Genomic DNA, 21,131 nt, shown 5'->3' with positions numbered 1-21,131 from the left:
ATCACTTCTTTCTCCTTATCTTTTCCCTTTCCTACCTTACTCACTTCCCTGATCTTTTTTTAAAATTTATTTTATTTTTTAAAAATAGAAAAAGAAAAACAGAAAAGGAATACCCCTCAAAATTAAAACAAACCAAAAGAGTACATTATCATGTGCCTAACTGAACATCAGGGAGGATTCAAAAATATATAAAAACAAATTACCAGTTAAAGAAAATATATATTAGTAGAAGAAAATATATTCATAAGTGTTCCTCTTTTCTTTAATTCCGGGCAAATTGCTCTTTTGTTCTCTGCTATATACATCTTTTTTTCTTTATTCTTTTTTCCCCTTTCATCTATCCATCAGCCCCAAATAGGCTATAGTTAAGAAAGATATATTTATGTATACATATATAGATATATACATATATATACCCCCCACATCCCACAAACACATACATATATCTTTCCTATTTCTGCTTTAATTCTGCTCCTTAACTTGCCTTGCTATTACTTAACCTCTCTCCATCCCTGGATCGCTCCCTGTCCTCTTCTCTCACCATCTGCCCATCTCTCCCCCCTTATTTATTTATAGATTTTGGAGGGTGCTAAATCCTTTATGTTTTATATGTGTTTTGTCTATTTAATCCATTCCCAATGTGAGTAGGTTTTTAGAACTATGAGCCCTGCTTCCCCCTCTAATGCTTCTGTGTCTATTCTTCCTCCGCACCTCATTTATACAACATGATTACTTTTTTTTACCTTAATTCTGCACTCTTTCTTTTGAGCTACTGTATTGCTGATATCAATCTAAAACATATGGTATATATTTCCTATATAAAAAAAACACAGATTGTTCATGTTGAATTCCTTGAAATTGATCCTTGATATTGACTCATATATTAAATTTTCTATTAAGTTCAGGTTTGGTTGATGGAAAGTCCTAAAAATCTACAAGGTTGTTGAATGTACATTTTTTCTCATTCAATATTATAGATAATTTTGCTAGACATGATACTTTTGGCCCCAGGCCTAGTTCTTTTGATTGTCAGTAGGTATGATTCTAGGACCTGCAGTCTTTTATTGTGGCTGCTGCCAAGTTCTATACAATTCTAATTGTAGCTCCAGCATATTTGAATTGGTTTTTTTTCCTTGTTTCTTACAATATTTTCTCTTTGATCTGGGGTTTTGAAATTTGGCAATAATATTCCTATGTGTTTTCCACAAAGGATCTTGTTGAGGTGATGATCAGTATGTTTTTTTCTATTTCTACTTTCCCTTGATGTTCTAACACTCCAGGACTATTTTCTTGGATTATGTCTTGCATTTTGTGTCAAGGTCTTTTTTTTAATCATAACTTTCAAGCAGTCCAACCCCTGTTCTGCCCCAAGTTGGTCTTCTTGATTTTTCACCAGTCTACGTCCTCCCAAGGCACAAATTTGTTTCATTTGTGAGGGAAATCTAGAGAGCTTGAAACTAACATCTATTCTGTCATCTTCCTAGAATTCTCCCGCTTCTTTGATCTTTTTGCAAGAGCTATGTATATCTGCTTAAATTAGCCCATAGATATTTTTCTACATTTTAAGATTAAAGCATTGCTTATCTATTTCCATTGGAAAAAGCTTGCTTACCAAACCATTGAGTGTCTTTCTTTATAGATGTTTATTTTATTTTAGAAAGAATTCATGAAAAATCCCTTATTAAACATAGAGAATTTTCCAGGTGCAGTGCAAAGTACTAGGAGTAGCTATAAATGGAAAAGTGAGATATACTCTTCCCTCAGGGAATTTCTAAAGGGAGAATGAAAAACACATATTAGGAGGGTTACAGTTGCAGGGCAGAAGACAAATTACAATAGTTCTTAGGATACAGCAGCAGGGTAGATGGCATGACTCTATTCATTTCTTCCAACAACCTTTCTACTCTCTCTACTCTTCAGTTAGTCAATTCATAAGTATGAAGTAAATAAGGAATATAAGGATATAAAAAGTATCCTTAATGAACTTGGAATCAAATTAAGAAGATAGAAAATAGGAATTGGACCTGATATTTCAATGGTTTAGGGAACTCCCAAATGAGTTTCTGCCTTTACAAATCAGCAGTTTCTATACAAGTTATAGTCTCAAAGAACTGCCTAAGAAGTAGAAGTTCAAGACTTGTGTGAAGGTCATATTGCTAGTACATTTTAGAGGCAATACTTGACCTCAGGGATTCCTAGCTGGTACTGAAATCAGTTCTAAATCCATAGAGACATGCTGCCTCCTACTTGGAGAGATGAGATCCATGAAATAATAATCCATGAAGTATATTGCATATTAGATATATGCAAAGTTAACTGTACCTCCTGGTAGATCATAAAGTCCTTGAAAGCAGATAGTTTGCTGTTTTATAGATGTTTCTTCTGAACCTAGCAGTCATTAGCATATAGCAAGTACTTAGTAAATGTCTTTTGAAACATTGGTTAAATTCAAGATGATAAATTCCAAGGAAAGTTATGAGAGAGAGAGAGAGAGAGAGAGAGAGAGAGAGAGATTGTGAAATAGGAATTTCAAGGAAAGTTTAAATTGGTTAAGGGATGAGCAAAAGTAGAGATGTATTGGCATAGTATAAAATGACCAAGTTCATAGCTTGAACAAAGCTGGCATTTTCCGTCTCTCATAGACTATTTTCTCCTAATCTTCTTTTGTTCTTGTGAATATAACTATCAGGATCATGGACAGACTTAAAATCCCCTAGCTGTGACAGCTTTCTCACTGGTAATTCTATAATAGCTGTGACTCCCTAATGGGATCTCCCTCTTATTTCTAAGGATTTGGGTGAGCATAGAAAGGATCACCCAAGAATATTGATCTACAACATCCTTTTTTGGTATTAGAATTAGCGGATTTAAAAAATATATATATTATTTATGTAATTTAATTAACAAACCTGCATTTGTCCATAATAGGTTATTTTTACAGTTGAACCTTCAATGCAAGAAAACATTCAAAACTAACTTAAAAGCCTAATATTATTAAAGAAATTGCAATTATCATGGCTCTGATCTAAGAGATCCTTGTAAGCAGTGGTGAAGGAAATGATAAGCTTTCGGTCTAGAATGGGGGGGGGGCAGCTAGGTGAAGCAATGAATAGAGCATCAGCCCTGAAGTCAGGAGGATCTGAGTTCAAATCTGTCCTCAGACACTTAACACTTCCTAGCTGGGTGACCCCGGGCAAGTTACTTAATCCCAATTGCCTCAGGAAAAAAAAGAAAAAGAATAGGTAGTAGGCTTTCCCTGTATACTCTGCTATACACAGTAAGTATACTCAAACTAGATTCTTCCTGGGGACAAAGTCTCTTCTCCAGGGTGGCATTGAAGAAAAGTATTTTAACTTAATCAGGTCACTAATTGTATTGGATGTCTGCTTTACTATTAGGAAGATGCTTTTAAAAATATTTATTGGTTTCCCATTGTTAACTGAAAAACCCTCACCTTAGCATTTCTTTTAGCATTCAAACTGGTTCCTGAACCCAGCCTCTCTTTGGACTCTTAGCTTCTGTCCCTGTCTCCCTTCTTTCTTAGCTTCTGCCAGAATGACCTGTTTGGTACTCTCTGAACAGACCTTGTGCCTTTCTGCTTCTGCCTTTTTACTCATACTGTTTTTCCAATTCCTCCCTCTTACTTTTCCTTGAATTTTAAGACAGCTTAAATTCCGTCTCCTCCATGAAGTCCTCTCTGTCACTCTAACAGAAGTAATCCTTCCTTCCTGTGAACACTCAGAACATTTTCTTTCCATTTTTATTTGTATATCAACAGGGTATGTCAAGCTCATTGGCTACTTTTTTTTTCTTTTAAAGATATTTCCAACATGATTATTTCACTGATTTCTAATATCAACTTTTTCTTTCCTGACAGTCATCAATTAACTGGGACAAAAGGATAAGCATTGCTTCGTCCCTTCCAAGTGGCCTTGCTAGTCCTGCAGATGAGTTACCTCCAACACGTATTAAGGAAAGCCACATTTTGGAAGGTCTGAGGAAACTGCAGAAACGAAAAGTATTGCTTGAACCACCTTCTGTAATAACCAAATGGGGTTATAAAGATTGTATGAACTCAAATGAAGGAATCTATTCCCCAGGAATTAAATGTAGCAGCCATAAGGAGCATCTTCATTGTAAACCAACAGAAGCAGGAAACCCATGCAAAGAGCACACACAAGCATTCACATATGACTCCGATTCCCATGACGATGCTGATGATGAAGCTTCCTCTTTAGCCTTGCTTCATGAAATCCCAAGCAAAGACCACAGGCTCCATTGCAACAAGTTAACTCATAGTGTTTCTGACAGTCTATTTGGTTGGGAGTCTAATGGGAAAAACTTTTCAGAGAACACTTCCTCTACTGATTTCAAGGAAAAACCTGAAAAACTGACCAATTTTGATAGCCACTGTCTATCAGAGGGTGAATTATGCACAAACATGCAATTTCAGCAAGAAAAAGGTCTGCCTGGTCTAGGTCATAAGGACCTTAATCTACAGCTTTCTGATACTGATGACTATGAAACCCTTGATGAATTACACATAGAAAGCAGTGACGAGAAAAGTCCTTCTGATTTGTTGGTAACTCCTGGTACTCAGACTTTTGACATGCTGTTAGGGCATGGAAAATCTCAACTTGTGTCTTCCAGTAAAGAGGAAAACCGAGCACCTATTCCCTCAGATAGCAGGCCAAAGACATTTAGTTTCATTAAACAGCAGAGGGTCATCAAAAAGACTTCCTCTGAGGAATGTATTACTGTAATATTTGATGCTGAGGATGGCGAGCCTATTGAATTCAGCTCACATCAGACTGGAGTTGTCACTGTTACTAGAGATGAAATTTCAATCAACCAAGCTCCAACTGGGCCCAATGCAGAATACACTGAACTTTTACCTCAGGGAATCACTAATTTGCAACTAGGAATGAATACAAGAGACTACAGCATTTTAAAGGCACCTGAAGATGAAAAAGAGAAAAGAACTCACAAAGATATCATTGGGACTGGAAATACAGGTGTTCTTGTGATGCCCACAGAGTCTTTAAGCCCTGAAAGATCAATATTAGAAAATACTCAGCGACAAAAGGAAGCCAAATCCACACATAACATAACACACCGAAGCAATTCTGTGTCTTTGGTGTCCACAGGTATAAGCCACAAACAAAATCTGACTAAAATACCTAGCAGGGGAAAATCTTTGCCTCAGAAATCAAAGGATCCTGATGATCCATCTATAGTCTCATCTCCTGGCTCCATGGCCCTGGACAAATCACCAGCCTTACCTCCTGTAAAACTCTCCAGGTTCCAAAAAGCCCAGAGCCCAGGACATCATTTGCATTTACAGCCTGACTCCCATATTCCCAAACAGCCAAAGTTGCTTCCTCATAGCTCAAAAAACCCTGTCAAAAGTGACTGGGTTAAGGGTTCTAAGAGTTCTCTGTTATTGCCAAGACCTTTCATTGAACCTACTAACTATGGGGAGCCTCCAACCAAGGATAAGCAATGTAACTTAGGACCAGAGGAAATAGCCAAATCACCTTCTCCCCCTCCTCCTCCAGGCAGGTCTGCTTCCCTGCTGATCAGGCCTACTTATGAACATTCACCATCTTTATCCAGTAAGCCAGGAACCAGTATCCCTAGTGAAATGGCAAAGGCCACACTAAAATCCTCCCCACTGAAAGCATCCCCAAGTGCTGTCATTTCTTCTAATCATGCTATACCTGAAGTCCAGGGGAAAAAATCAATTATGGCACTCAAAAAGCCTGACTTCTCTCACCCCTCATCCAGTGAGGAAAAGATTGTCCAAAGCAAATGTGCCAGTCAACTATCTTCTGGTACTTTTGCTATGGTTGGTCCAGGCCCTCCCAAAGTTTCTCCTAAGAGAGGTTCTACAAAAGTTTCCAATCACCAAGCTTCTGGAAACAATCAAGGACTTTTTGACACAGGCTTACAGACTACCAAGAATATTCCCTTAGATTATGGACCAATAGAAATGCCTTCTTCAAAAAGCTCATCCCCAGGAAGGAGAGGACAATACAGTGACTGTCTTCCCAAAACACCGAAGTCTCACCCCATTAGTGGGAATGAAGCAGTGTCATCTCAAGTTAATATTCCCTCATCGTCCTCACCTTCCAAAAGTCACGATATCACAAACAACATCCAAGGGTCTCATGACAAAGGGCTTAAGACCCGTCTCCCTGTGGGACTCAAAGTACTTGTAAAATCCCCTCAACTTCTCAGGAAGAGTTCCACTGTGCCAGGGAAACAGGAAAAGGAGAGTATCAATGCAGCTTCCAAAAGTTGTGCAGTAGCAAGCAAGTCCAAGCCTGAAGAATCTATAGATCTCACAAGAATTACTGCCAAAAGTGATGAACTCAATGTGTCAATGGTAGATTTAGACATGAAAAGCAGTTTTGCTTCAGGACTTGCCACAGAGAGCATTCTTCCACAGTCATCTGAAAGCTGTCATACAGAAGCTGACAGGGGAGATTCATTAGAAAACAGATTTATGAAGAGGTCTACTTCTTCCAGCAAGCCCCACTTAAAACCAGCTCTAGGAATGAATGGGGCGAAAGCCCGTAGTCAAAGTTTCAGTATTCATTCTGGAGAAAAGCCTTCCACCACTGCCTCTGAAGGGCTTGGTAAAGTACGGACTCAAATTATCACCAATACAACTGACAGAGGCAATTCTCTCACACGCCAGAACTCTGCTACTGATGGATTCACAAATAAGACCGCTTCAGGGTCAACCACAGAGAACCTTTCAATATCTGGTAAGTCACTGGAGGATTCCTATTCTCGGCAAGGATCTCATGGAAGTACAAACAACTCCAGCAGCCAGCATGGTAGTCCAAGCAAGTTACCTTTCAGGGTTTCTCCCAAAACAGAAGAGATTCATAGTGCATCCAGGGTTGAAACCCACAGGTCACCTCCTCAGGGAGACTGCCCAACCCTAGTTATGCCTGAGGAACCAGGCAACGGCCCTTACAGATGCCTTCCATCCCCATCATCACCTAGTCATCTTTTAGATCAGGCAAGTTCCCTTCAAAGTCCAAGAAGGATTCAATGCCTGGGACAAGTAGAAGCAAACAGTGCATGCAAGCAAGAAATCCCTGATAAGGCAGCAGATACCTTTGGAATAGGAGATTTAAGCCAGGATGCTCCTGTCCCACCCACAATAGAAGAAAAAGTCATGCTCTGCATTCAGGAAAATGTTGAAAAAGGCCAAATACAAACTAAGTCTCCCACTATGGAGGCCAAACAAAAAACGGGGCCCTCAATAGCCAGCTGGTTTGGTTTTCGAAGGAGTAAACTCCCAGCTCTGAGTGGCAGAAAAATGGACATCTCCAAAAACAAAGTGGAAAAGAAAGATGCAAAGAGTTTGGGATTTGGAAACAAACAGCAAAAACTAGAGAAAAAGAAAGACAAAAGAAAGCCTGAACTGCAGTGTGAGACAGAAAATGAATTCAACAGGAAAACAGAGATGGGAAATATTCCAGACAATGTCTTAAAAAGTAAAAGGAATATGAGAAGCCCACAAGATATTCATGTTCAAATGAAGTCTGAGCAGAAGAATAGACTCAGTCCTGCCACGTGTTCAACAAAAGATACCTTTATGAAAGAACTTTTAAACAGGTAACTCATTAAATTTCATCATGTTTATTTTATTTTATTTTTCTGGAAAGGAGATTTCTGGTATGGTCAATGCAATGGAAACATGTTTCCTCAACAGAAATTTATAGTAACAGGCTTTTATACATTAGCAAAAATTTAAAATAAAAAAAAAATGTTAGTAATAAAATGATAATTTGGTCCATGTTACTTTGTTAACCAAACCAATGATCTTTGAAATTAAAGAATGGTAAGTTTTATCAAAGTTGATAGAAATTCAACCTACCCCAGGAACCATGAATATATGCATATGGCGTGAAATAGAAGACAATTATATATACATTTTTTATGTAGGCTGATCTCATTGATTGTAAAACGAGAAAACATATAGTTAGTAACTTTTCAACAGTAATTATATTTTCCTACTAACCTTAGGCCAAGGGGGCATTTAACAATAAGCATACATTTATTTTCAGTTTGCCCCCTTGGCAATTTTCATCATTTAAAAAAAAATCAATAGGCAAAAAAACTAAATTAATCCACCACCATTTGTAAACAACAGATTTTGTGAGAACTTATTAGAAATATTTATCATACAAAGGTATAGAAACAAAGAGGTGCAGAAAGGTTGTTTTAAACACTTAAGAAATGAGTAAAGTGTTATGATTGAAGAAAGGCAATGTGATTTATCAGAGGAATCACTTTCTACCTGCAGAGTTGATAAGAAAGCTGCACAACAGACAGAAAGTGGATCAAATAATGTTTCCTGCAGGAGTGTGTCTAAGGGCAAATCTCAAGGCTCCACTCTTCCCAGCAACTCTATCAGCACTCAAGGAAACCACAAGAAAAACAGCAAAACCAAAGCTGAAATGGAAACACCGAATGAAACCCTGGTAAGTTCCTTCACATGATGCATCAACCTGATTGTATTTCTTTGTTCTGAGCTAGGATAGGACCTTTCCATCCAAGTAGACAAACAGCCCTGTAACCATTTGATAACATAAATATAGTGTTAAGACATTGGGGGTGGAAGGAAAGGAGGGGAGGAGGAATCAGAATCACTATAAGAATCTGGCAGTTTGATTATGGACTGGGCAATGCTGCCACTTGTAATGATCTTCCAGTTTCTGCTGGTGAGGACTTTCTCCAACTACATATGCAAAGTGATGGCATAATCACAGTGTGCTCCCATCAAAAGATACCAATGTACTTTCCTAAAATTATACCCTTGTACTGGAAATTCTTATGTTGATCATCTCTACCATCAAAAACACAAAAAGAGCAAATTTGACTGGAAAATTGTAAATGATGAATATTAGCTATGGTTGATGTCTTGGGGTGCATGTTATATCTTTTTTAAGGGAACTCACATATGACAATTCAAGCCAGTGAAGTGCAATAAAATTTGAGGAAGACTATTGAGAACTCAGTTGTATGCATAATTTTTATCTCTTACTATTGGGATGAAACTATCAGTGAATAGTTTCCCTTTTAAAAAGCCATGTATATATTCCCCAGTGTGTTAACTTTAACCAGTATTTATATTTCAAATTGCATTTGTATCCACACCCTATGCCCATAGTCTTTTTTCACTCAAATAATTGATTTTGTCCTATTTGTTTGCTCTTTTGTGAAGGATTTGCAGTATTTCTACAAAAATTCTGCTTTTTATTGAAGGCATATATCCATAACTTTTTTTTATTCTTGTAAAAGAAGGCTATAAAAATATAGCACTTGCTACCATTTTCTGAGAGAAAATTTGAAATATGAAGCAATTATGCATTTCTTTGGGAGATATTTCAAGGGAGGAGAATGTTTCAGACATAATCATAATGGGAATTGGAAAACCTATTAGCTTCATTATTGATGTTTAGAGTTCTTAAGGTTAAAGTACCACAGCCATACTTTAGGTTTAAGCAAATGCACATTTTTATTTTTCATTCAAATAACTATCTTGACTCAAGGCAGATACAAGGTCATTTTTCAAACTCTCAGAAACAGTATGCAGTCTGTGTATTTTGCAAAACTTTTTTTTCTTTGCTGCTGGCTTCCATGGTATCATCTCTTCTTTGAAAATGTAGATGTCCCCTGCATTATAAAACTACAAATTATAAGCGTATCTAAGGCTGCCCTTGTAGTGTCACTGAAAGGGAAAAAAAAGAGAGAATGAAAGTCTGGAAATGTGCAATATGCCAGAAATTCAATCCAACTGATCTAAAACTTTGATAGCACAGTGGAGTCCTTATCAGAGCCACTCAATTTAACTATGCCCCATTTAATATGGTTCTGACAGCTTAGGGTATATCTTCACTGTACAGAAGTACAAGAAGGGAAAAAACACAAAAAATCCCTGTACATTGCTTCGAAAGTTTCATCTTTACTCTCTTATTATTTCCTAATGCTAAAGTAATTTGCCATGCTTTTTGTCTCTCCCCATACAACCTTTCTCAGGGTAACAATAAGAGTTATTTAGATCTCAGAATATCTTTAAGAAGAAGCACACTTATTTTTCCTGTGAAGTACCTAGAATACCCAAAGTATACATAAATGATAAGGATGTTAATTTTTTTTAGTTAGCTATTAAGGGCAAATTAATCATGTAGGAAGCTTTTCCATACAGAGTAGATGAAGTACTTTGTTAAGCTGAATATCTATTTAGTCCCTTTCTGAAGATAAATTATCTTTTTTTTTTAAATTTCATCTCTGTAAAACTCAGTGAGATAATCCATGAATATCATTCATTTCCAAGAGAAGTAATAATAGTTTCAACCTGAACTAGTGCTAGAACAAAAGTGAAAACCTGTTGTACATTTTAAACATATTTACAGATAAATCGTGAAGTAGGACCTCACAGCTAAACAATGTTGCCGAATTGTAAAACACTAGAAGAAGAGTCAGGAAATATGAATTCCAGTTCTAATTTAACCATTAACTTGCTATATGAATTGGATGGAGCTAGGAATCAGTTTCCTTATTCTTATAGTGAGAAAGTTGAACTAATCATCAAAGAATCTTTTACTTCTGGTATTCTTAGAAAAAGTGTCCTTTAGTGAAGGGAGGTAAAAACAATGGGAAGATAATTGGTATTAATAATAGACAACCTGAATTTATATAGTCACTTAGCTCTTTATGTCTGTTTCCTCATCTCTAAAATGGAGACAATTATTTTTGTACCACTTACTTCATCAAGCAACTAAAGGAACACTTTATACTTCTTGAAAGTGCATTATAAATATGAGTAATGATCAAGTCAATCCAAAAACATTTATTAGTTGCTATTATGTTCAGGACAGATAGGTGATGGAGTGGATACAGCATTGAGCTTGGAACAATGAAGATCATATTCATGAGTTCAAATCTGGTCTCAGACACTTCTTAGCTGTGTGACCTAGGGCAAGTCACTTCACCCTGTTTGACTCAATTTCTTCCTCTGAAAAATGAACTGAAGAAGATGGTAAACTATTCCAATATCTTTTTCAAGAAAACCCCAAAGGAGGTCATGAAGAGACAGATGCTTTTTGATTTTATTTTATTATTAATTTTTTTTTAATTTTCAAAACATATGCACGGATAATTTTTCAACATTGACCCTTGCAAAACCTTGTGTTCCAAATTTTCCCCTCCTTCCCTCTACCCCTTCCCCAAGATATCAAGTAATCCAATATATGTTAAACATGCTAAAATATGTGTTAAATCCAATGTGTGTATATATATTTATACAATTATCTCATTGTACAAGAAAAATCAGATCAAAAAGGAAAAATGAGAAAAAACAAAATGCGAGCAAATAACAACAAAAAGAGTGAAAATGCTATGCTGTGGTTCACATTTATCTCCCACAGTCCTCTCTCTGGGTCTAGATGGCTATCAGTTCATATAAGTCTCTCCAGGCCTATCTGAAATCATCCTGCTGGTTGTTTCTTACAGGACAGTAATATTAACATTCATATATCATAATTTTTTCAGCCATTCTCCAATTAATGGGCATTCATTCAGTTTCCAGGTTCTCTTGCCACTACAAACAGGGCTGCCACAAATATTTTTGCACATGTGGGTCCCTTTCCCTTATTTAAGATCTCTTTGGGATATAAGCCCAGAAGAAACACTGCCGAGTCAAAGGGTATGCACAATTTGATAACTTTTTGAGCATAGTTCTAAATTGCTCTGCATCCGTTCACAACTCCACCAATAATGTATCAGTGTTCCAGTTTTCCCACATCCCCTCCAACATTCCTCATTATCTTTTCCTGTCATTTTAGTCAATCTAAGAGATGTTTAATAATATCTCAAGAGTTGAGGCAAATGCTTTTTAAAAATGAGTCAATAACACTATGGGGATTATGTTAAGCACTGAATACAAAGACAAATATAAGAGTCTCTGCCTTCAAGGAGTTTCCATTTTATGATTATGGTTCTATTTCAATACTAAGTTCACTAAATAATAATATTAACAATAATATCAAGCATTTATATAATGCTTTAAATATAATATACTTATAATACAATATAATGTTTTAATCTCATTTTATTCTCACAGTTACTCTGGGAAGTAGATGGTTTTAGAGTAGAAAACTGTGATAAAGAGAGGTTAAGCAACTTGTGAAGGGTCAAACCATCAAGTTAAGTTGCCTCAGTTTGAGGGATATAAGTTTGATGATCTTATTTTCAAAAATTTTAAGGAGAGTCTGATATCTGCTTGCTTTAAATTTAAAAGAATGATACAGATAATTTATCATAATGAGTTTTGTTTGAAAGCTCCAATTCACACCATACTTATTTCAATTTTAAAATCCAATGACTCATCTTTAATTAAGAGAGCAAAAAGCAATATAGTTTAATACAAAGAAAACTTGAATTTGAAATCCTGATTCTCTGTATTTAAATATTCTAGCTCTGCTACTTCCTACCTGTGTCCTTGGATAAACCACTTAAAGTCTCCAATCCTCAGTTTTCCCATCTATATAGTGAAGGGGATAGAGGAAGTGATCTTTAAATCCCCCTCCCCCAGATCCTATGATTAAAACCATAAACAAAGATATCATTTCAATTCTTTTTGTCTTTTTCTGAAAGATTACTTCCATATGTTATTGATACATGCATGTAAAAAGCCTTTATATAAATATTAATAGTGAATCTATTTTCAACATTGATAGACATATTTTAAAGAATGTAGAAAAATCCCTTAATGCTTTGAGGAACTTAGTTCTTTACTCTTTCAGGGTAGTGATTAAAAGATTATATCTTAATTATGCTATCACTTACCCACCATTTAATTCTGATTTTATATAATTTATGCAAAGGTTATATTGCTTTGGTTTTTTTAATCATTTAAAATTAAAAGTCTTTTTAAAAGGAAAAGAATAGCATTTTCTGGATGAATTATATCAGAATCATGTATTTAAAGCTGAAATGGACCTGAAGCTATCAAATCAAACCCCTTAATTTTACAAATGAGGAAGCTGAGTCTGTGAGCTTACCTAATTTATCAAGAGCCAAACAAATAATAAGTATGAGCATTAAGTAAATAATTGGGATAAATAATTTTGAAACCAGTTATGTCTTCTCCTTGTAAATTTCAAAATGTTTCAAAAATCTAAAGTCTCAAGGAAGATTATCCCAAGTTCCTATCAGAACTACCATTGGCCAAGAAAAGTTAGCTGAATTAGTAAAGTGATAGTTATAAATATACACACACACATACATATATATATATATATATATATATATATATATATATATACACATACCTTTTATATATACATATATAAATATATATACATACACTCACAAACACACATATATATTATGTATATATATACATATATCTCTACATGAGTAATATACATATATATGTATCATTCAGAAGATAGTCAATGGAGTATCCATTTTTAAAAATTTAAATAGGGGGCAGCTAGATGGTGCAGTAGATAGAGTACTAGCCCTGAAGTCAAGAAGACCTGAGTTCAAATCTGCTCTCAGACACTTAATACTTTCCAGCTGTGTCACCCTGGGCAAGTCACTTAACCCCAATTACTTCAGCCAAAAAAAAAAAATTCAAATAATATGCTAGTTTCCTTTAATCATTAAAATTCTATATTCTTAAAGGACAAAATGCTAATAAAAAGGCAAAAAAGAGCCATCTCATAAGGAGAGTGTAGCCCAGATAAAATAGAAGCATGACAACAATTACACATCAATCTCCTGTTATTAAGATCTGCAAAACATTATCACTCCAACATTCTCAAAGTGAAAGAGGCCAAAATAAGGTTGAAATGGGTTTATGATCTAAACATAAAGAATGATACTATAAACAAATTAGAAGAGCATAAGATAGTTTACCTCTCAGGTTTTTGGAAAAGGAAAATACTTGTGACCAAAGAAGAACTAGAGCTCATTATTGATCATGAAACAGATAATTTCAACTATGTTAAATTAAAAAGGTTTTGTACAAACAAAATTAATGCAGACAAGATTAGAAGGGAAGCAATAAACTGGGAAAACATTTTTATATCCAAAGGATCTGATAAGGGCCCCATTTCTAAAATATTTTTTGACTCATAATAATCATCTATGTTTTATCCTTAGTAATCTATAAGAAATGGGTTTCTAAATAAATTAAAAGGCAATGACTCCCAAGTTATTTTTTTTTCTCTTTCAAGAATACCTCACAATCTATGGTGTTTTATTTCTCCTTCTTTCTAAATGAACCTTATAAATATAATGTGACTTTGGGGGAAGCTCTTTAAATTTATGGGATTTCAAAGAGGAGAAATATAAAGAATCTAGCATAAAATTTATATGCAGACGTCATTCAAAGTTATCCCTTCATTCAGTCATCAAACATTTATTAAGCTTCTACCACTTAAAAAGCATGATACGAGGCCAGAGAGAAATTCAAAGATAAAATTAACATGGTCACTGCATTTATGGATCTCACAATGAGGAAAATCAATAAGACATGTATACAGGTAAATATAAAACAGCTGAGAATATAATTACAGTATAAGATTACAAGGTGCCATGATGCAAAAGAGAGAATTCTGCAGTGGGAGTCAGAAGCTATGTACCTGGACAATTGTTTCACTATACCTTTGACAATGGTCAAGTCACTTATCTCTCAACTTTCCACATCTAAGAAATTAAGATAATAATATTTGTGCTATAAACCTTTTGAACTTATAAGAATTAGATGAAATCATGGATGGATATAAGCTGCTTTATAAAAGTTTATTATATGATATGTGGTAAAAACCAGTACTACCCAATTTTACTAATGAGTTCTTTACTGATGGTCTATACTCTGAAACAACAGATGCATTAATTTTTTTTTAAATAGCCATGATCATGGCATCTCCTGGCAAAATAACATATAATCATGATGATATTTACACATAGTTTTCATATTAAGTTCTATAATGTTATCCTTGAAACATTTTCTATACAAGATAGCCCTCAATACTATTTTGACACTAATAATAACCATGCATTCTAATGTCAACATTACAAACTGGGACTTCTCTAAAGGACATTTTCACGTATCCTAGATTCTCCTTTAGAGAAATATTAGTTTTTAACATCAACAGCCAAGAAGAACATTAGCAAATAGTAATACTAATACTTTTTTATCTAGTTACTATTTGACTCCTACCTCTTGTCATATTTAATAATATTATTGATTATTCTTTCTGTTTTTGCTTGAGAGCAGGCTAGAAAAATATCATTCTGAAGTCCACAGTCATCTTGGATTTGTTCTCTCATCAGTATTTCCCACGCTTATCTATATTCATATTGACCCCCACTATACATTGACATCCAAGCTGTTGTCCAGGTTCATACATCAAAATATTCCTGACAATTCTCTTTCCTTCATCCTCCACTCACACAGTCAACTCACCTATTCATGTCCTTTCTACCTCTTTTCTAGTTCACTGTAGAGAAGGAAATCTCTTTGTTATACCCCTTCTTCCAGACTCTTTCTTCTCCATTCCATTCTTTATATAGCTACCAAAAAAATCTTTGCAAAAAACAGATCTGATCACGTCATTCCCTAGCTCAAAAGCTTTCACGTTTCCTGTCCCATTGCCAATAGGAAAATACAAGTTTCTTATCCTTGCACTTAATGAGCACCACCATGTAGACTTGTATTTTCAAGGCATCTGGGTGGTGCAGACTGCCAGATCTGAAGTCAAGAAAACTTATCTTCCTGAGTTCAAATTTGACCTTAGACATTTACTTGTTGTGTGACTCTGGGCAAGTCACTTAACCTTATTTGCCTCAGTTTCTCATCTGTAAAAATGAACCAGAGAAGGAAAATGTCAGATCACTCCAGTATCTTTGCAAGAAAACCCCAAATGGGATTACAAAGAATTGGATGTGATTGAAGACCATTTTTTTTTTAAGTGGGAATGCAGATTCATAAAGATACGACAATAGCTTGCCATTTCCTTCGCTAGTGGTGTAAGGCAAACAGAACATAAATGGCTTGCCCAATATCACACAACTAACACATTTATGAGATCACATTTGAACTCAGGCCTTCCTGACTCTAGGCTCAGTACTCTATTTATTGAGCTACTTAGCTGCCTAAAAACTATAAGACCCCAGAATTTATAGTCCATCTCTCATTTCCATGCATTTGTATAAACTATCTCTTAACAATCAATCAGAAAACCTTTGTTGAACATTTTCTATGTGCCAGTTTTATGTTGGAATGCCAAAAAAGAAAGAAAAACAAACCAACCACAAAAAACATTCATTTCCCTCATTGAGTTTATATTCTGTTAAAATTACTCATGCTTCAGCTCAGAATTCTTGACTTCCTGTAAAACTCCACTCAGAGTGTTATGTCCTCAAAGAAGTTTTCTCTATCTTCCCCTCCCCTACCAGTAGTTTGTATTCTCTTTCTCCTCATTTTTCTTTGTGTTATTTTTAACATGTACCTGAATTTATTATGTATACTGGAATATAAGTTCCTTCAGAGAAGAAACTCTTTTTGATTTTGTCTTTATAATCCCAGAGTTTAGCATCATGTCTTCTACATTGTGGGCCCTTCATCAATATTTGTTTTCTTGAGTTAAATTATTTATGGTCACCTTTAACCTCAAGCTGGCTCCTACTTACAACTCAGTATGATCTCTGCAACCTCCCTGTGATCTGGGTGATCACATTCAGCAACTGTTCATGAATACTAACTAATTTTAATTTCAGTTTATGAATAATATAATTAGTAAAGGGAATCTGCTGCCAAAATAAATTATAGCTGTCATCCATAGCCAATTAAATTTTTTTTAATTATCTACTGCTTTCTACTTAGGCCTATTAGCATGAATAAGTCAGGTTGACTGAAAGAGTCTCATGTACCAGTTATGTTATTTCACTTATTTAACATTTTTCCTTTATTTCCTATTTCTCATAATTTGTAATTAGTACTGAATCTCTTCAGTAGGCACCAAATATGTCAGGTTATTCATAGGATACTTGGAGATCTAGTGATTATAAGCCTTATCTTTCGACCCTGTTTCTATGATAAATTATCTAGGGCTAAATGCAAGTAGTTGGGCTAGTATAAAAAGTAGCTGACTGAGTTCGGTTGGCTATGGCACTTTAGGGCTTTTGTGTTCCTGCTCATCTCTAAAAGGCTTTATGTCTTACTGAGAAGTAATGGTATAAGTTAGCTTACAAGCAAAACAGAAAATTGTAGCTAACCTGAAATTAAAGTTTATCTGCTCTTGGAAAACTGTTTGAAATCCTGAGTTGCATAGCAAGAGGAATGCATCATAGAACTGGAGAGTGTCTAACTTCCTACACAAAGACTAAGCCTTTACAAATACTATACCATCAGGAAGGGGGAGAAGGGTAGAGAGGGGTGGAGGGGAGTTTTTTTTAGAGTAAGACTAAAAAGTTCAGGGATAGAAAAGAATCATATGGAAAAGACTAGACTCAGAATCAGTTCAAGGATTTCTAGCTTCCTAATTTAAAAAAAAAACACTTTTTTGAAATATATTAAGAATTTAAATCACTAGTAATTCTTTTTAATTCAATTTTTTACCTGCATTTTAATTCAATAGAAGAACTCATTGACCATTTATTAAGAGCCTATTATAGCAAGACATTGTGCCAGGTACTGGATAGACAGAGATGAACAATATGATCCCTGGCCTCAAACACTTAACAATCTAATTGGTAAAAAATACCATGTGCACAAATAGATGTAATGCAAGGCAGAATGTAACTGAGGCCAAAAGGAAATAAGAAAAAAATGCTATTTGGAAAATTGTAAATGGAGACCAAACGGAATTGATATCACTAGAGCAGTCTTTAATTAAGAAAAGAATTCAGAATGTGTGGATGAAAAGTACATTCCAGACACTGAGAATGACCTGTGTGGGCCATTGCTGGATCTCCTTTTAATTTCCTATACAACCTTGTACAATTATCTTAACTGCCTTAGAATTTGATTCCCTCATCAGTAATATAAAAAGATTGAACTAGATGATTTCTAAGGTCTCTCCTAGTTCTTAAAAAAATCTGAGGCTTCACATTCTATTATTCTTTGCTTTACAAAGATTAAGATAAAGTGATTGTGACTACAGCATAAGTAAATGACTTGTTCTTGTTTTGGAATTGGAGAACATCCCTACAAGAAGTAAATTTAGGACAATTAAAAATATGATTGTCTATAACATCTGTCCGATTCGTGTCTTTCACTTTGCTCAGGTTCTGGGCCTCCCAAGTTAAGACACTCATCATAAGATATATATATACATGTATATATATATGTATATATATATATGTGTGTGTATATATGTATGTATGTATGTATGTAAGTAATGCAAACACTACAGACCAGCCTTTCATAGCTCACTACTTTCAGGTTTCAGCCTACCTTTTCAGCATTTTTCCCCTCACTATACTATTAATGGATAATTGTGCATGTATACATATGTTAGCTTCCCCACTGAAATGTAAACTTTTTGAGATCAGGCACTGGATCATATTCATCTTTATGCATTTAGCACCTAACAGGGCCTGGTACAGATTAGGTGTTGATAAATGATTACCTCCATAAGATAATAGAATTAGAGTTAGAAGAAAACACAGAGGCCTTCAAATACAATCCTCCTCATTTTAGCATAAAGAAACTAAAATCTATAATTACTTTGTTAACTTCTGAGGGTAGATTTGAATCTAGATATTTGGAAGATAAAAATAAACCCAGTATTTACTACTCTGTACTTTGTTGATTGATTGATCTTTCACTTCTATGCATTCACATAAACAACCTCAATGTCTGGAATGCACTCCTTCATCTAAATTTTCAAAATCCATTTGTTAATTAAAGATGATGTCAATTCCATGAAGCCTTACTTGTTCTCTCTCCACAAATTTTCCCACGAGCAGTTTTCTTGCTTTTGCCTTCAGTCACATTCTACCTTTCATTACATTTATTTGTGCATATGCTATATTTCACCAATTAGATTGGGATCATGTTGATTCTTTATCTCTGTCTAGGAAGTGCCTAGCACAAAGTCTTGCTATAATAGATTCTTACTAAATGGCCAATGAATTCTTTAATTGAATTAAAATGCAGGTAGAAAGTTGAACTTTTTACCTAAAGAAGAACTACTAATTAAAATATCAATTTATACCAAAAAGCTTTTTAAAAAAAATAAATCAGGAGGATAGATCTATAATGGATCTTATTATGGAAATTAACCTGTCTAAAGATACTTCTCCAATTACATTTAATGATCATTTTGACATCTGTATGAAGACAATTGTAACTTTTCCTTGATTCCACAATGAGAAATAAATTATCAAACTAGAGAAAATATCCGTCTGACCTATTAAGGTAAATCCTCCAATTTTATGATGTTTTCTGAGGTCACATTAATGGAACTATTTTTTCTCTAATATAAATGTAGAATTCAGTTGCAAGAAGCAGAAGACATCCTATATTGTCCTTTTGTTTTACAGTGGGTCATAAGAAATAAAACTAGTAATAGTACAAATGAGGGGAGAAAATGAAGGTACTGGCTCTCCATTCCCTCATCAGTTTGCATTAAACAGTTTTGAGGTGGCAGAGTTAGAGATCTATTTCAATTTGGCTTCTTTTGACAATCCACATTGGGCTGATTAAGCACCAATTACATTCTAATATTAAAACCATAATCGTAAAATGTAAATAATTAGTCTTATTCCATTAAATATGAGGAATGGGAACCCAAAAAAGCAGGGCGCCAAATTGAGCTCAAGGTCAGTATACATTTGCATGACTTTCTACAATGCAAATATAAAATTATGGTTCCTTGGCATTCCACCCAAGTCCCAGAGCAGATCCACTGGCAATTAAAGAACATATGTGCATAACTAGGAATCTTATTGCATTACCCATTTTGTATTATTGCCATTGTCTTTCTAGTTGACCAGATGAATGTCTTTTAATTAGGGCATTAAAAGTCTATCCACAATACAAAAAAAAAAAAAAAAAAAGCCACCTTTGAATTTGCATTGAAGCTGCATCTAGATATGCAAAGTAAAATGGAGAATTTAAGTAATTATCTGGGTAATTAATTCCCTCTCTCCCTTTTCCCACATCCTTTCCAATTATCTGGTTATTACAGGTAAAAGATTAGGGAGGGGTTTGTTTTTGCTTGAATTATCTAAATAATCAACTCAATTCTCCAGGTCATTGATCCCACATTGAGGTCACCTCTTGTTTTATCCTAGAATGAATAAAACACAAAAATTTCCAAGACTTATACTGGTATAGACCTGAATGTATTTCTTTATTCTTATTAAAATAAATTGTAGTGGAAGTCATTCCCTCCAGAGAAATTATACCTCCTTAAACCTTAATTTTTCTTGACAGCACTGTGTTACAGACTTTATTAAAGGAACAAAACCCAAAGCTGTTACCTCCAAAATCTATTGTGGAATGATGTATCCTGAAAATTTTCACTTTTAAAACTAATATTATATATTTGAAAATAAGTCATTATAATTAAAAATAATAATGAATCCAGTCAGTGCAGTTGAGAAAACAAATAATTGCTGTGGGGAAAATACCCTTTTGCTGAGAGTTGCAAAAGATAATTTTTAAAAGGAATCTTCTGAAATTTCTTGTTTTTGCAGATAAAAGAGGTCACTGGAAGTCTTCAAGAGGATGAAGAGGACACAATTATGGAGAGTGGAGAACACTCTCCATTTCAAAACCACATAATAGGTACCAATTAATGTTTTCCTATACAACTTTCACTATTTTGTCATTTGTATATGCAAAAGTAGTCTTTGCTTTTGGAGTGAATGCATTACTAGAGTCCAGGAATCCATGTGTTAATGCAGCTCTTTTTTAAGCAATCCAGCCAGTGCAGATACTTTTACTTCGTTTGCTTAGACAGCACTGGAGACCTTGGAGGGAAAAAGTAAAGGTGGTGAGATGTCAAGATCTTTATTAGGTCTTTATTAGGTAGTGTGGAATGAACAAAGCAGCAGAATACCAAATACGGGAAAGTGTGAAT

The 21,131-nt window shown here is 34.8% G+C and overlaps 1 protein-coding gene across 1 annotated transcript in view; it reads left to right on the top strand.

Moving 5' to 3' along the window:
* NCKAP5 (NCK associated protein 5) overlaps positions 1-21,131 on the top strand; it is a 1,106,193-nt gene that overhangs the window by 982,620 nt on the left and 102,442 nt on the right. Inside the window, exons 13-15 of the mRNA XM_051985772.1 lie at positions 3,878-7,635; positions 8,327-8,504; positions 20,746-20,836. Coding sequence (XP_051841732.1) covers positions 3,878-7,635; positions 8,327-8,504; positions 20,746-20,836 — 4,027 coding nt within the window. The remainder of the gene's footprint in view (positions 1-3,877; positions 7,636-8,326; positions 8,505-20,745; positions 20,837-21,131) is intronic.

The sequence above is a fragment of the Antechinus flavipes genome, chromosome 3 (assembly GCF_016432865.1).
Source record: "Antechinus flavipes isolate AdamAnt ecotype Samford, QLD, Australia chromosome 3, AdamAnt_v2, whole genome shotgun sequence".
Taxonomy (NCBI): domain Eukaryota; kingdom Metazoa; phylum Chordata; class Mammalia; order Dasyuromorphia; family Dasyuridae; genus Antechinus; species Antechinus flavipes.
This window is presented reverse-complemented; position numbering and strand designations above follow the sequence as displayed.